Source organism: Pinus tabuliformis, chromosome J (assembly GCF_031772625.1).
Source record: "Pinus tabuliformis cultivar Carrire ecotype Pingquan chromosome J, CPIR1, whole genome shotgun sequence".
Lineage (NCBI taxonomy): Eukaryota > Viridiplantae > Streptophyta > Pinopsida > Pinales > Pinaceae > Pinus > Pinus tabuliformis.
Genome location: NC_142295.1, coordinates 1,214,033,197 through 1,214,048,760, shown reverse-complemented (window position 1 = coordinate 1,214,048,760; position 15,564 = coordinate 1,214,033,197). Strand labels below are relative to the sequence as shown.

At 31.3% G+C, this 15,564-nt stretch overlaps 1 protein-coding gene across 1 annotated transcript in view; it reads right to left on the bottom strand.

Moving 5' to 3' along the window:
• LOC149231506 (pleiotropic drug resistance protein 3-like) overlaps positions 1–9,756 on the bottom strand; it is a 148,762-nt gene extending 139,006 nt beyond the window's left edge. The window contains exons 1-3 of the mRNA XM_089381656.1: positions 9,422–9,756; positions 8,919–9,039; positions 8,622–8,710 (exon numbers count right to left, since the gene is read on the bottom strand). Of these exons, the coding sequence (XP_089237782.1) occupies positions 8,622–8,710; positions 8,919–9,039; positions 9,422–9,756 (545 nt within the window). The remainder of the gene's footprint in view (positions 1–8,621; positions 8,711–8,918; positions 9,040–9,421) is intronic.
• Between the last annotated feature and the right edge of the window lie 5,808 nt (positions 9,757–15,564).

The window sequence follows — 15,564 nt, the reverse complement described above, 5'->3', positions numbered from 1 at the left end:
CCACAGTTTGGCGTTTCATCTCCTAGGGTTAGGTTTTGGAATGTTAAGGGTTGTCCATTGTTTCTCAACAATAAATAGGCCTTCGAGCCTCATTGTAACACAGTTCAGAGGCATGTAGCCATCACATCTCTTCTCAGAGATAAGCTACCATCGCCCTAGCTAGTTTATTGCCATTTCTGTTTGTAAGCATATTTCAGTATTTTCCATTAATGAAATGAAGTATTATTTCCGCTGCATCTTTGTGTATATGGTTATCTCTGTAATTTGTTGCGTTCCTGTTTAAATCCGGATCATTAACTTTATAATGTTAGAGTTTTTGATATTAATCTTAAAGTTTGATATACTAATATATCAACTCAACTTATCATTCAATCGGTTCAAAACGCGTCGGCCAAAAATTTCTCTTATGTGATTTCTACCAGAAGGCTTTGCTTAATTCATTATGGATCATAGAAGCCTGATTACAGAAACTAATATATTAATTTAGCATATTAAGTTTATAATATAGCATATATTAAATTTAAACCTACCATTTATATCAACCACATTTATTAATGTGGTTGTACTAGTTACTATTATGTTATAATTATAATTATATATATATATATATATATATATATATATATATATATATATATATATAGATATATATATATCTATATATATATATATATATATATATCTATATATATATATATATATATATCTATATATATATATATATATATATATATATAAACTTTTTAAAAATATATTCCAATTATTCAATAATAATAACAAAAATAAGTTTTCTGTATTCAATTTTTAGTGATCCATAATGAATTAACCAAAGCCTTTTGGTAGAAATCACATAAGTGATTTTCTTTTTTTTGGCCGACTTGTTTTGAACCAACAAGTGTGATTCATCACCAGGACCAGATGAAGAGGCAGACCATGGCAAAAGCTTAAATAGAGAGCAATGTAGAGGCATAATTTCTAAGTAACGGTTATATTTTAACAATAATATTTAAATTATGATATTAATTTATTAATATATTCAAAACAAATATTATTAAGTAATGGCTATATTAAAGGGCTAGTTTTTGACAAATAATATTTATATAATGATATTATTTTATTAATTTATTAAAAATATTAATAGATAACGACTATATTAAATCGCTAGTTTTTGAAAAATAATATTTAAATAATTATATTATTTTATTAAAAATATTAATAAATAATCGTTATATTAAATGACTAGTTTTTTTTGCTAATGCAAGAGTCGAGCCTTCTATTTCAAATAACCAAAAAAAGAGAAATTTACATATAATACAAACAACCAAAGGCTAAACCATTTAGCCTAGGGTTTTACTCCCTAATCCAAAGGTCGAAGTAACCAGATACCCATACAACAGAGCAAAACTAACCCGGATTCGAAAAAGAAATTCCCCCCAGCTAAACAGAATTTTAGTTCCGCGGAGAGAAAAAAGCAAAGCGTGAGTGGCCCGCCCGGACACCCTTCAAGACCCAGACCCACCAACCTGCACGTCATATCATGGCCGTTGATAATCCTCACCAGATCCAATGGTGGAGGATCATATCGCATGAATAAAAGCTCCGAGAATTACCACCCGATGAGGGAAGTATTCTCTCACCTACCGTGGCCACATGTAGAGTGGTGAGTGGAATTGCGTTCAACTCAGAGAAACCGCTCTCGGCTCTAAGGGCACGCGATAAACCGTAAACCACCCCATGGCTAGTATTGCCATCATGGGTAGTAATGCAGAGGGTTTCACGTCGTCTGAGAAAGCCGAGACTCTGGTCCTTCACATCACCCCCACTCCTCATTCACTTGATTCCAAGGAAGAAGGAAATCTTCTTACCACCCTTGATATTCACCGTCCGAGCATCCGAGAAACGCTTTCTGTCATGCAAATTCCAACTAAGACCCCTGTGATCACGCTTTCCTGGGCTGAGAAAGCTAGCAGAGACCTGTATCCCCATTGCAAAATCATCTCTGAAACACCACTTCATATTGGACCCAGTTTCTGTGGCTAATGACCAACTCTATTTTGGTATAGCGTACTGTCCTCATTCGCCTGATTGAGATAATTCTCCCTCAAACTACCTTGCGGCATCTCTTGCCATCTAAACTTGACACTGCTTTTGGTGCAAAGAGCCCCTTTATTAGCTAGAATATCCGCCAATTTATTGGCCGTTCTTCGCACATGAGTGAAACTTACGGTTCTCAAGTGCAGAAGGTGGAACTGTATCCTTTGAAAGACCTGAAGTAACCTCCAGTGTCTTGAGACCTTTTTCGGTGTCGACCCACAACATATTCTCTTGACCGAATTGATGATTAGCTTAGAGTCAACTTCAATTATGATGTTCTGAAGATTGTCCTGCTTTAGGATTTCTAAACATTGTTCTAGTTCTATAAGCTTTGCCATATTGTTTGTGGCTCTTCCTAGATGGCAATGATAAATAAAATGGATGCACCCGTTTTCATCCCTTAACACCCCACCATAACCAGCAATACCTGGATTGCCTTTTGAGGCTCCATCTATGTTGAATTTCATAAAACCTTGAGGGGGAGGATGCCAGAAGTCTTTCTTAGTGACCATTTTCTTTACCTTCGTGTCCATGCCCTGAGGAATAAGCCCCTGCATTCCCAACTGAAGAAGTATCTGCATATCAGCTTCTGAAGGGGGATTTTTTAGGTAAGCTTGCATTAAAGTTCCCACCGTCTCCTTGATCTGAGCCATGATGCTATGGTAGGAACTTTTTTTGTTTTTGAAGATTCTGTTGTTCCTTTCTTTCTAGACATTCCATATTATGAAGCTTGGAGTTAAAGCCCAAGCTTTGCTGACTATTTCATAATCAAATAAGTTTCCTCTCCAGTTATTAAGGGTATTGGTGATGCTCCCTCTATCCCTGTCTGTCTTTTTGAAAATGAAGGCAAAAGCATCCCACAAGTTGGAGGTGAAAATGTAGGTATTGAGTAGGTGCTCCATCGTTTCCTCTTTAGACTCACAAAGTTGGCATCTAGATGGTCCTAGCACACCCCTCTTTCGAATGTTCTCCCAAGTAATAATTTTCTTATGATGTACCAGCCACATGAAAAGTTTGGTTTTCATCCATCCTTGGTGCCTCCATAGGTTCTGCCAAACCCTATCCGGTTCATTAGAATCCAGCTCCAGGATTAAGCGCTTTGCCTCCTTAAGATTAAAGGTGCCTTCATTATTATTGCCCCATCTAAGTTGGTCATGATCCTCTGAAACCAGTATTTTCCTTTGGTCCAACATTGTTAGAAGTGCATCAGCTTTTGCTTTCAAGGGGCTGTCATCCCTGTAATCCATATTCTTCCAGGTACGCCATTTTCCTTCATTACTTGTCTGATCCCAAAAATCTTTTACCCTAAGTAGCCCTTTGGTGTCAGTGTCATTCTTGAGATCCACAAAGTCCTCTCTTAGTAGTAGAGGTTCTTGTTGCCATTTATCCTCCCAAAACAATGCTAGATCTCCCGCTCTGATTTCCCAGAAACTATTTTTTTGAACTATGCTTCTATTCTCCCACACTTTATTCCAGATGTAGGAGCCTTTTATGTTGCCAGACATCCTTATGAGGTCACTGTTTTGCCAATTGCTAGTGTATTTTTCTTTCCAAATACAAGCCCACTGAGCCTCTGGATCTTTTACCCATCTCCACCATAATTTTTCCCCTAAAACTTTGTTTAGCACTTCTAGATCATCTAGAACAAGACCTTCGTTGTTTTTAGGTCTGCAAATAGTATCCTAGGCAACCAAGGCCCATTTCTTTTTCTCCTCCCCCTTACCCCAAAGAAAGTCTCTTTGAATGATTCTAAATTGATGTAAGACTCCTTTTGGAGCTGGAAGGGTTGAAAGCATGAAGATGGGGATTGATTGAAGGACACCTTTTGTAAGCACCAGTCGGCCTACCAAGTTCAAAGATCTAATTATCCATTTCCAGGTCTTGTCCTGCATCTTGGTAATCATTAGCTCCCAAATACTCTTGTGCAGAGGTTTGTCAGTTAGTGGAACTCCCAGGTATTTGAAAGGTAGCACATCTCTTTGAAAGTCCAAAATTCTGGAGATATTCTGCTAAATAGCAATATTAGTGTTAAAGAAGAAAATCTTAGACTTGGAGAGGCTTACCTCTGTACCCACTGCCATGGCAAAGTCACTCAGGATTCGTTTATAAGCTAGCGCCTCTTTTACCGTGGGGATGCCCTAAAGCATGGTGTCATCTACAAATTGCTGATGGGTCAAAGCCTGTCCAGTCTCGGAGAGTCTGAGACCCTAGATAGTACCCACTTCTTTAGCATGCTTGATAGATCGACCAAGTCCTTCCATCATAAGGATGAAGAGAAAGGGGGAGAGAGGATCTCCCTGCCTGAGGCCTCTTGAAGGTTTAAAAGTCTTAGATGGAGAACCATTAACCAGAATTGAAAAACTAGATGAAGTCACCAGGGCCATAACCCACCTTACCCAGTTGTGGTCAAATCCAAAGGCTAGAAGGACCTTCCTGATGTAGGTCCAATTCAACTTGTCATAAGCTTTGGCAAGGTCCAATTGCATAATCATTCCTGCCTTCCTATTACTTAACAATGAATGAACCACCTCATGCGCTTGGATGATGTTATTGAGGATTTGTCTGCCCTCCACATAACCTGTTTGCTCCACAGAAACCAGAGTGGGAAGAAGGGGTTTGAGTCTATTGGCAATTACTTTGGATATTATCTTGTACACCACATTGCACAAAGCTATGGGTCTGAATCTGTCTGGAGTCAGAGCATTGTCCTGTTTGGGGATCAGAGAGATGAAGGAAGTATTGAGCACCTTCAGAATGGTTCTACTCATCCTGGAGTCCTCCATGACATTCAGAATATCTTGCTTGACAATGTTCTAGCAAGCTTTAAAGAAATCGACATTGAAACCATCAGGGCCAGGCTCTTTTCCATTCTACATTTCTTTGATAACATCACTAACCTCCTCTTCATTCACCGGCCTATTGAGATTGTAATTATCTTCTCTTGTTACTAGCTTAGGAATGTGCTTAGTGAAGTCCCTGATAAAGTGAGCTCTATCTATGATGGTCTCCTCTGCAATACTTCGAAAGTGTTGAACCAACACAGCTTCTATGTCTTCATGGGTATTGAGTAATTGACCTTTGGAGTCCTTAATCGTTGAGATCCTATGATGCAACCTGTTCTCCATTATAGATCTGTGGAAAAACCTTGTGTTTCTCTCCCCTTCTTTTAACCATTGAAATCTTGATTTTTGTCTCCAAAATATATCCTCTTGCTTACATAAGTTCTCCTAGTCCTGATGAAGCTTGGTGGATTGATTATTCCTTGCCTTGTAAAAGCCATTTGTTATAAGGGCCTGATTGAGTTCCTGCATTTTATCTTCGACAACTTTTTTCACTTCAAAAATATTGCCAAACTCATTCTTATTCCAATATTTGAGTCTGAGCTTGATATGTTTCAGTCATTTGTGTAGTAGAAACATTCTCGTACCCTGAATCTGTAGATCCTCTGTCCACCATTTTGCAATGTTGCTGAGAAAATATGGGTGGGTGAGCCAGATATTCTCAAATCTAAAAGGTCTGTTCTTGGGGGTGCCAATGCCCTGAACCTCAAGTTGGACAGGGAAATGGTCCGAGCCACTGAAGGGGAGAATTATTATTGCCATATCCATGCCTATGAGCATGAGGTCCTCTGAGATAAGGAATCTGTCTAACTTTGAGGCTACTTGAGACTCTCCTCCTCTCTTATTGTTCCATGTAAAGAGGCCATTACTCGTATCTGTGTCAACTAGCTTCATGTTATCTAGAAAATTCTGAAATTCTATAGTCTTTGCTTAAAGTTCTGGTCCCACCTTTTTTCTCCGTAAGGGATTTGATCATGTTAAAGTCCCCACCCATTATCCATGGTATTCCTGTGTATCTATCTCTTAGTTCCACAAGAGAATCTAGAAGCCTGAGTTTATCATTAGGTCTTTGAGGGCCATAAACATTTGTAATTAAATACATCTCCCTGTCTCCCACAGGCTGAATAACCACTGATAAATAATTCCTTGATGCCTCAGCATCTATTATGCCAATATTTTGGGGGTTCCAAAGAGTAAGGATACCTCCTGCTGTTTTTTCTTCTTTGACTTCTAGAAACTCATATTTATTGAGCCATTTACTGTGTATTTCCTTTATTTTTTGAATGGAACATTTAGTTTCCTGGATAAAGATCATGTCCAGAGCTTCTTGTTTCATTCTATTGTTGAGTATCCTTTGTTTCCTTTTACTTCCTAGACCTCTGATATTCCAAGATGTTAACTTCATTATGAAAGATTTGTAAAGGAGTAGCTGGTTAGATCTTTCATCTTACCTGAATCTATCATTAGTTTTCCACATTCCATCAATAACTCATTTAGTTTTTTTCTGCCCCTTTTCTTTCCTGGATTCCTGAGAGCTAGTCCTAGTGTGGTTTTCATAATTTTCACCCCCTTTTTTCCCTACCTTTCGGTGTGTCTTTGTCCTTCTAGCTCGTTAGTCTGAGTTCTCCATAGGAACAACTGCTGCACTCTGTTAAACTCTTCTTGAGGTAATGAGTCCACCCCTCCCATGGTCCCCTATTTCAAGAATCCTTCAAGATCTAGGTGTTCTCTGTCAAGAATATCTTGCAGTTCATGATCCTCCATTTCCATCTCACTCGGGGTCATTTCGTAGTCCATTTCCAGTTCCTCGTTGTTCAGCATAGTCCCCTTCTGTTTATGAGTATCCTGTGTTTTCACACTATTTTCTTCCTTATCTTTATCCCCCAGGCTTCCCTCCATTTCCTGATCTACCTTTGTTGTCTCTTCCTCTTCTTCTAATACTTGGAACCTGTTCGGACTGGCTTGTTGCCCCTCTGTTTGATTTCTCTTTGGCCCCCTTTTACCCCCCTTTCCTCTATATCCCATTTTGTGAAAGCTTTCAGTGTCTTTCACTGTAGCTTTACTTTTGGTCTCTATTTTACTAAGAGGGAAATCTCTAAATAGGTGCCCATGTTCATGGCACCTTCGACTTCTGAAAAGAATATGTTCATAATCCACTGTTTGCACCCATTCTTCGTCAAAGACTTCCATGATGACCTCATCCGGTAGAGCTCCAGAGAGGTCCATCTCCACACATATTCGGGCGAAGGAAGTGTATTTTCCCCTTCTGGTTGCCTCAGATGCTTTGACAAAACGCCCTAATTTATTTCCTATTGCAGATAAAGATTCAGTTTGCTAGTAATCTAGAGGTAGGGAATAGAGTCTTACCCAGACTAGGACCGAAGTGAAAGTCTCGCATTCTGGTACAAAATTCATCATCCAAGGCTGCATATAAAGGCCTGCAGCTGCATAGAAATAGGGCCCTCCTTCAAACACCCTGTCTTTGTCCTCTATATTTGTGAAGACTACCGTGAAGAAACCTTTTGATCCAAGATGTAGGTCTATGCCTCCTTTAGGTTTCCAGTGGTATTTAATCCACGCCTATAGTGCCTTCTTAGTGGGCCATAGTCCCATGAATTTACAAATGATAGCATAGGTCCGCATGTGATCCTGCACCTGCAGTGCAGGATCATTTAAAACTACTCTAGGTGTGACCTCAGCCTTAGGCTTACATGGGCCCTTTTGCATTTTGTTTTCTGCTTCCTTTTTCTTGTCCTCTTCCTCATTTTCTTTTAATCTGTTGTCCTCCCTTGAATTGGTCAAATCGTGTGCCTCGTCAATGTTCCTCTTCCCTTCTCCTGAAAGACCTCTAGCTGTCTCCAACGGTTTCTCCACTGGCTACTGCTTGGCTGTAGGAGGGAGTGGAACTCCCTCCTTTGCGCCCCTCCATGGCATTCAACACATGAATATTCTTGAAACCTTATTCTTGAAACCCTAACTCTTACAGTGTCGCGCTCTCCCCTATATTAAATGACTAGTTAACAAAGAATAATATTTAAATTAATTTACTAAAACAAATATTAGTTTTTGAAAAATAATATTTAAATTATGATATTAATTTATTAAAAATAAATATTAATAAATAACCCATCACTAATTTAAAAAGAAATAATATTTATATTAATTTATTAAAAGAAATAAATAAAATAAAAGTGACACTGTAAGATTCTCTTACATGTCACTATAAAGATTTCAACCTTTGTCACGTACTGTTAATGAAATAAAATTGTATTTTTAAAAAAATGCCAGAAACATGAATTCAACGTTCAGGAATCCGGGCCATCAAAATTAAAGTGTAAATTATATCTATGCTCATTGAAAATGCAATCAAGACATTAACCCTTTGTCGAGTAAAGTTAATGAAATAAAATTATATTTTTGAAAAATTAAATAAAATTATATTTTTGAAAAATTGTGACAGATATGTGGCTTAATATTAATGAAATAAAATTATATAGATATAAATTTTTTTTTGATTAATCTCTAGGATTTGGTACAAAAATTTTAGATCTGAAATAAAATTATATTTTTAAAAAATTACCAGAAATACGAATTCAATTTTCAAAATCATCAAAATTCAAAAATATATTATATCTTTGCTTATTGAAAATGCAATAAAAACATTGAATTTGTTTAACATTCTCTCACCTTGAAGGTTTGATTAAACCACTGGCATCTTTCAATATGGTAAATTTGGTCTTCTCAGATGGGGAAAGATGCATGATCTCCAGCATACCCTGCAATTCAAAATTCAAAATAAAATTACCAACACAGCAACGTGATTACACAAATCAAATCAATACAGGAAAGTAAAGTGTTATCACACCCTACCATTGCATATAGAAAGCTATAAGCTCTAAGACTAAACATCTAGTTCATGCCCTGGAAAATCACATGTACCAAATTTAGTATATGCAAAGAAAATGAACAAATCAGTCCCCTCACATCCAAAATATTTCTGGTAACATTCCAAAGTGTTGGAAGAGCTCTGCTACCAATGTGACATTGAGCATCCACATTCAAATCTTTGTATCTTACTTCCACAGTGGGTAACTCTATACCCACCCTGCACATCAAACAACAACACCAGTTCATGAAGTGTGACCTTTTATATCCCTATAACATTTATTTTCAAAATAGAATATCTGGTTTCCATAAGTTCCGTTTATAACAATGTAAAACAAGATTCCAGGCACTTAAGTTCCGTTTATAACAATGTAAAACAAGATTCCAGGCCTGCAAAGTGATCCTTAAACAGTCAAAAAGTTCTGTATATGGTTTTATGTGGTTACTAACCATGGATTGAGTCTTTATTCAAAATTTAGATAGATTACACATATTAGACAATGTTATTTGGGAAATCTCTAACAATATTATTAACTATAAAAATCTCCAATTACTCAACCATCTATTTTTTTTTTCAATAAATAACCAAATTATATTATTACCTGTCCATTCTATTCCTGATCTTTCTGAAAAACTTTTCATTATCCTGCTCTGTGTCAGTGATCAGCCTCTCAATGAGCAGGTGCCTCTCCTGAGGCGTGAGGTGACCCGCATCCACAACACGGCTATTTATGACCTGGCCACCCTCTGCATCATATTTATATTCCTTCAGTATTGATGTTCTCATTCTCTTATAACTTGGAAGCTTTTCTATGGCTGCCCAATGCACAGCCTCTTCTTCTGTACTCACATCATACTTATCATCTGTACTCGCATCTTCTTCTCCTCCAAATTGAGATGATTGAACGTTGAAGATATCACTGATATTACTGCTCATTCTGCTTGTGAAGCTTGGGCTCTTATTTCTTACTTCTAACAACTCTCTACCTTGTGCTTCTCCAACAACTTGAATTATTTTGATGGGATTGGATAGGATATATATCACTGTTCTGATTTGATTATATATATAGATAGATATCACTGTTTATACTTCAAGAACAAAAATGAGATTATGGCAAATAGATTCCATTTCTAAACACTAGAACTCTAAATCCAGAATAAACTGCAATTTGCATTTATTGTACAAGAAAAAGCTTTGATGCAAACAGCACGGTTGAAGTTATGAGACTATTTCTGCACTCTCCATGGCTAAATTTGCCAGAGAGGATTCTCATACGTCATGGCTACGTCAGGGCTGAGATCAATAGTTTTAAGATATGACTTTACCAGCATAATGTGAAACTATTTAAAATTAAGAGCACACAGAATCTTGAATGAAAAAGAAGATAGCCCTTTTAAATCATATTTTGTGACTCTTTGGAAAGTGTTTGGGACTCCTGATTTTTTTTTTTTTTTGGGTATTTCACTTCACAAATTTTACCACCTTTAAGCATTTCTAATCGAGTAGTGTTATAGTGTGGTCTCGTTTTCTCCATAGTTACCAAATTCGAATTTGATTCGGTATGGAAAAAATTCGACTACAAAAAATACAATACAGAAAAAATTCGGAAATATAGATCTTCCAAAATTAAATTATTTTTAGAATTAAAAAAAAAATCTATAATTACAATATATTTTACAAAAATCATTCAATCAAATCCTAAATTTTAATATAAGACTTAAAATGATAACATTATTAATTAATAACTAAAACAACCTAAATGTCTCTTTGTAGATTTTTCAAAGAGTTGTTTAGAGTGTAGATAGAAGCACACCCAAACTTTAATTCATGGTTTCGATTTCTTTACTATGGGAAAGAAGAGAAGTATGAAATTCAAATAGAAAAAAAGGAGATTATATATTTTATAAATATTTATAAAAAAAAAATTATTATTCTTTGTTATAAGAAATTATTATTTTTAACTAGTATAAACTTACTATTTTCTACAATATTTTAATATAAAATTTATTGTTTTTTACAACTGTAATTTTTTTAATATGCAATTTACTATTTACTATATTTTTTAATATAGAAAATTCTATTTTTAATCTTTAAATATTTAATTTTTTATTAACAAAAATCCTTACCAAATTAGATCGTAACTGTAATTTTTTAATATTGAATATTGTGTTTTTAATGTTTTGAGTAATGTAGAAATTTCTATTTAAGTATTAAACTTTTTATTAACAATTTTAGATGGTAACTACATTTTTTTTTCTTAAATTGGAAATTTATACTTTTAATGTTTTGAATAATAAAGAAATTTCTATTTAAATATTAAATTTTATATTAAAAATATTTTTTATAAAATTAAATGATATAGAAATTTCTATTTTTAAATATCAAATTTTATATTATTAAAAACACTTTACCAAATTCCATCCTAATTGTAATCTTATTCTTAACCTACAATTTACACTTTATTATAATTTTTTTTTAACATAAAAAAATTATTCCCTAATTCCATCCTAATTCCATCCTAATTGTAATATTTTCAACCTACCATTTACAATTCATTATAATTTTTTTAATATAAAAACAAATTATTTTAAAAAAATAGCGTACCGAATTGCAATTTCCGAATTTGCAGTCGAACCGAATCATACTATTGTATCTATGATTTAAAACATAGTTTGATTTAAAACATAATTACCAAATTTTAAAATTCCGCAATATATCTCTTACATATATTTAAATATATCATTTTTCCAATGTTTTAAATCATTCAAAGGTATAATTTATAATATTGAAAATGATAAAAAAAATGTTTTAAAATTATTTGGATTTGCACATAAAATTATATATTAGACTTTTAGTTTTACATTTAAAATAGCAAGTATGATAATAGGTTTTAAGAATTTTTGTATTGCTACACCATAAATTATATGATAATTAATATAGAGTGAATTTCCAAAATATTCCACATTACAATAAACCATCTAAATTTTATATTATCAAGTATTTTAGATTGATAATGAAATAATATATTAAATATTTGTAAATATTTTTTAAAAATATATACTTAGAATATCAATTACTAAATTTCAATAAAAAATCCATTTTGAAAAAAACAAAATTTTCTATTTACTCAAATAATTTATACAATTTTATAATTATCATAAGTTTCTAAATATTTCATTTCTTGTAAATTTCTTGTTGCATAAAACTACATCTACCATTATCATTTATTAACGTTAATCGTATGCCATTAACAGTAAATGGAATGCTCGAATTTGTAACTATTATTAAAAATCTGCGAAGAATCTAATATCTTGAACTCAAATATCAAATGCATTTTACCGAATCCGAACTCGAATTGCCGTTTTAATTCGCAAATCGAATCGAACTGTCGAATTTCCGATTTCTTTTCGGCAATACGGCCGAATTTGGTAACTATGGTTGAAGTTATGAGACTATTTCTGCACTCTCCATGGCTAAATTTGCCAGATAGGATTCTCATACATCATGGCTGAGATCAAGAGTTTTAAGATATGACTCTAGGATTCTCATACATCATGGCTGAGATCAAGAGTTTTAAGATATGACTCTAGCAGCATAATGTGAAACTATTTAAAATTAAGAGCACACACAGAATCTTGAATGAAAAAGAAGATAGCCATTTTAAATCATATTCTGTGACTCTTTGGAAAGTGTTGGGACTCCTGAAATTTTGTTGGGTATTTGACCTCACAATTTGTGCCATAGTTACCAAATTTGAATTCGAATAGAATTCGAATTCGATTCAGAAAAAATTCGACTACAAAAAATACAATACAGAAAAAATTCGGAAATATAGATCTTCCAAAATTAAATTATTTTTAGAATTAAAAAAAAATCTATAATTACAATATATTTTACAAAAATCAGTCAATCAAATCCTAAGTTTTAATATAAGGCTTAAAAATGATAACATTATTAATTAATAACTAAAACAACCTAAATGTCTCTTTGTAGATTTTTCAAAGAGTTGTTTAGAGTGCAGATAGAAGCACACCCAAACTTTAATTCATGGTTTCCATTTCTTTACTATGGGAAAGAAGAGAAGTATGAAATTCAAATAAAAAAAACGGAGATTATATATTTTATAAACAAAAATAGGAAAAAAAATTATTATTCTTTGTTATAAGAAATTATTATTTTTAACTAGTATAAACTTACTATTTTCTACAATATTTTAATATAAAATTTATTGTTTTTTACACTGTAATTTTTTTAATATGCAATTTACTATTTACTATATTTTTTAATATAGAAAATTCTATTTTTAATCTTTAAATATTTAATTTTTTATTAACAAAAATCCTTACCAAATTAGATCGTAACTGTAATTTTTTAATATTGAATATTATGTTTTTAATGTTTTGAGTAATGTAGAAATTTCTATTTAAGTATTAAACTTTTTATTAACAATTTTAGATGGTAACTACATTTTTTTTCCTAAATTGGAAATTTATACTTTTAATGTTTTGAATAATAAAGAAATTTCTATTTAAATATTAAATTTTATATTAAAAATATTTTTTATAAAATTAAATAATATAGAAATTTCTATTTTTAAATATTAAATTTTATATTATTAAAAACACTTTACCAAATTCCATCATAATTGTAATATTATTCTTAACCTACAATTTACACTTTATTATAATTTTTTTTAACATAAAAAAATTATTCCCTAATTCCATCCTAATTGTAATATTTTCAACCTACCATTTACAATTCATTATAATTTTTTTAATATAAAAACAAATTATTTTAAAAAAATACCGTACCGAATTGCAATTTCCGAATTTGCAGCGGAACCGAATCATACTATTGTATCTATGATTTAAAACATAGTTACCAAATTTTAAAATTCGGCAATATATCTCTTACATATATTTAAATATATCATTTTTCCAATGTTTTAAATCATTCAAAGGTATAATTTATAATATTGAAAATGATAAAAAAATGTTTTAAAATTATTTGGATTTGCACATAAAATTATATATTAGACTTTTAGTTTTACATTTAAAATAGCAAGTATGATAATAGGTTTTAAGAATTTTTGTATTGCTACACCATAAATTATATGATAATTAATATAGAGTGAATTTCCAAAATATTCCACATTACAATAAACCATAGTTACCAAATATTCGAAAAAATTCGACTACAAAAAATACAATACAGAAAAAATTCGGAAATATAGATCTTCCAAAATTAAATTATTTTTAGAATTAAAAAAAAAATCTATAATTACAATATATTTTACAAAAATCACTCAATCAAATCCTAAATTTTAATATAAGCCTTAAAAATGATAACATTATTAATTAATAACTAAAACAACCTAAATGTCTCTTTGTAGATTTTTCAAAGAGTTGTTTAGAGTGTAGATAGAAGCACACCCAAACTTTAATTCATGGTTTCCATTTCTTTACTACGGGAAAGAAGAGAAGTATGAAATTCAAATAGAAAAAAAGGAGATTATATATTTTATAAATATTTATAAAAAAACAATTATTATTCTTTGTTATAAGAAATTATTATTTTTAACTAGTATAAACTTACTATTTTCTACAATATTTTAATATAACATTTATTGTTTTTTACACTGTAATTTTTTAAATATGCAGTTTACTATTTACTATTTTTTTAATATAGAAAATTCTATTTTTAATCTTTAAATATTTAATTTTTTATTAAAAAAAATCCTTACCAAATTAGATCGTAACTGTAATTTTTTAATATTGAATATTATGTTTTTAATGTTTTGAGTAATGTAGAAATTTCTATATAAGTATTAAAATTTTTATTAACAATTTTAGATGGTAACTATATTTTTTTTCTTAAATTGGAAATTTATACTTTTAATGTTTTGAATAATAAAGAAATTTCTATTTAAATATTAAATGTTATATTAAAAATATTTTTTATAAAATTAAATAATATAGAAATTTCTATTTTTAAATATTAAATTTTATATTATTAAAAACACTTTACCAAATTCCATCCTAATTGTAATCTTATTCTTAACCTACAATTTACACTTTATTATAATTTTTTTTTAACATAAAAAATTATTCCCTAATTCCATCCTAATTGTAATATTTTCAACCTACCATTTACAATTCATTATAATTTTTTTTAATATAAAAACAAATTATTTAAAAAAATACCGTACCGAATTGCAATTTCCGAATTCGCAGCAGAACCGAATCATACTATTGTATCTATGATTTAAAACATAGTTACCAAATTTTAAAATTCGGCAATATATCTCTTACATATATTTAAATATATCATTTTTCCAATGTTTTAAATCATTCAAAGGTATAATTTATAATATTGAAAATGATAAAAAAATGTTTTAAAATTATTTGGATTTGCACATAAAATTATATATTAGATTTTCAGTTTTACATTTAAAATAGCAAGTATGATAATAGGTTTTAAGAATTTTTGTATTGCTACACCATAAATTATATGATAATTAATATAGAGTGAATTTCCAAAATATTCCACATTACAATAAACCATCTAAATTTTATATTATCAAGTATTTTAGATTGATAATGAAATAATATATTAAATATTTGTAAATATTTTTTAAAAATATATACTTAGAATATCAATTACTAAATTTCAATAAAAAAATCCATTTTGAAAAAAACAAAATTTTCTATTTACTCAAATAATTTATACAATTTTATAATTATC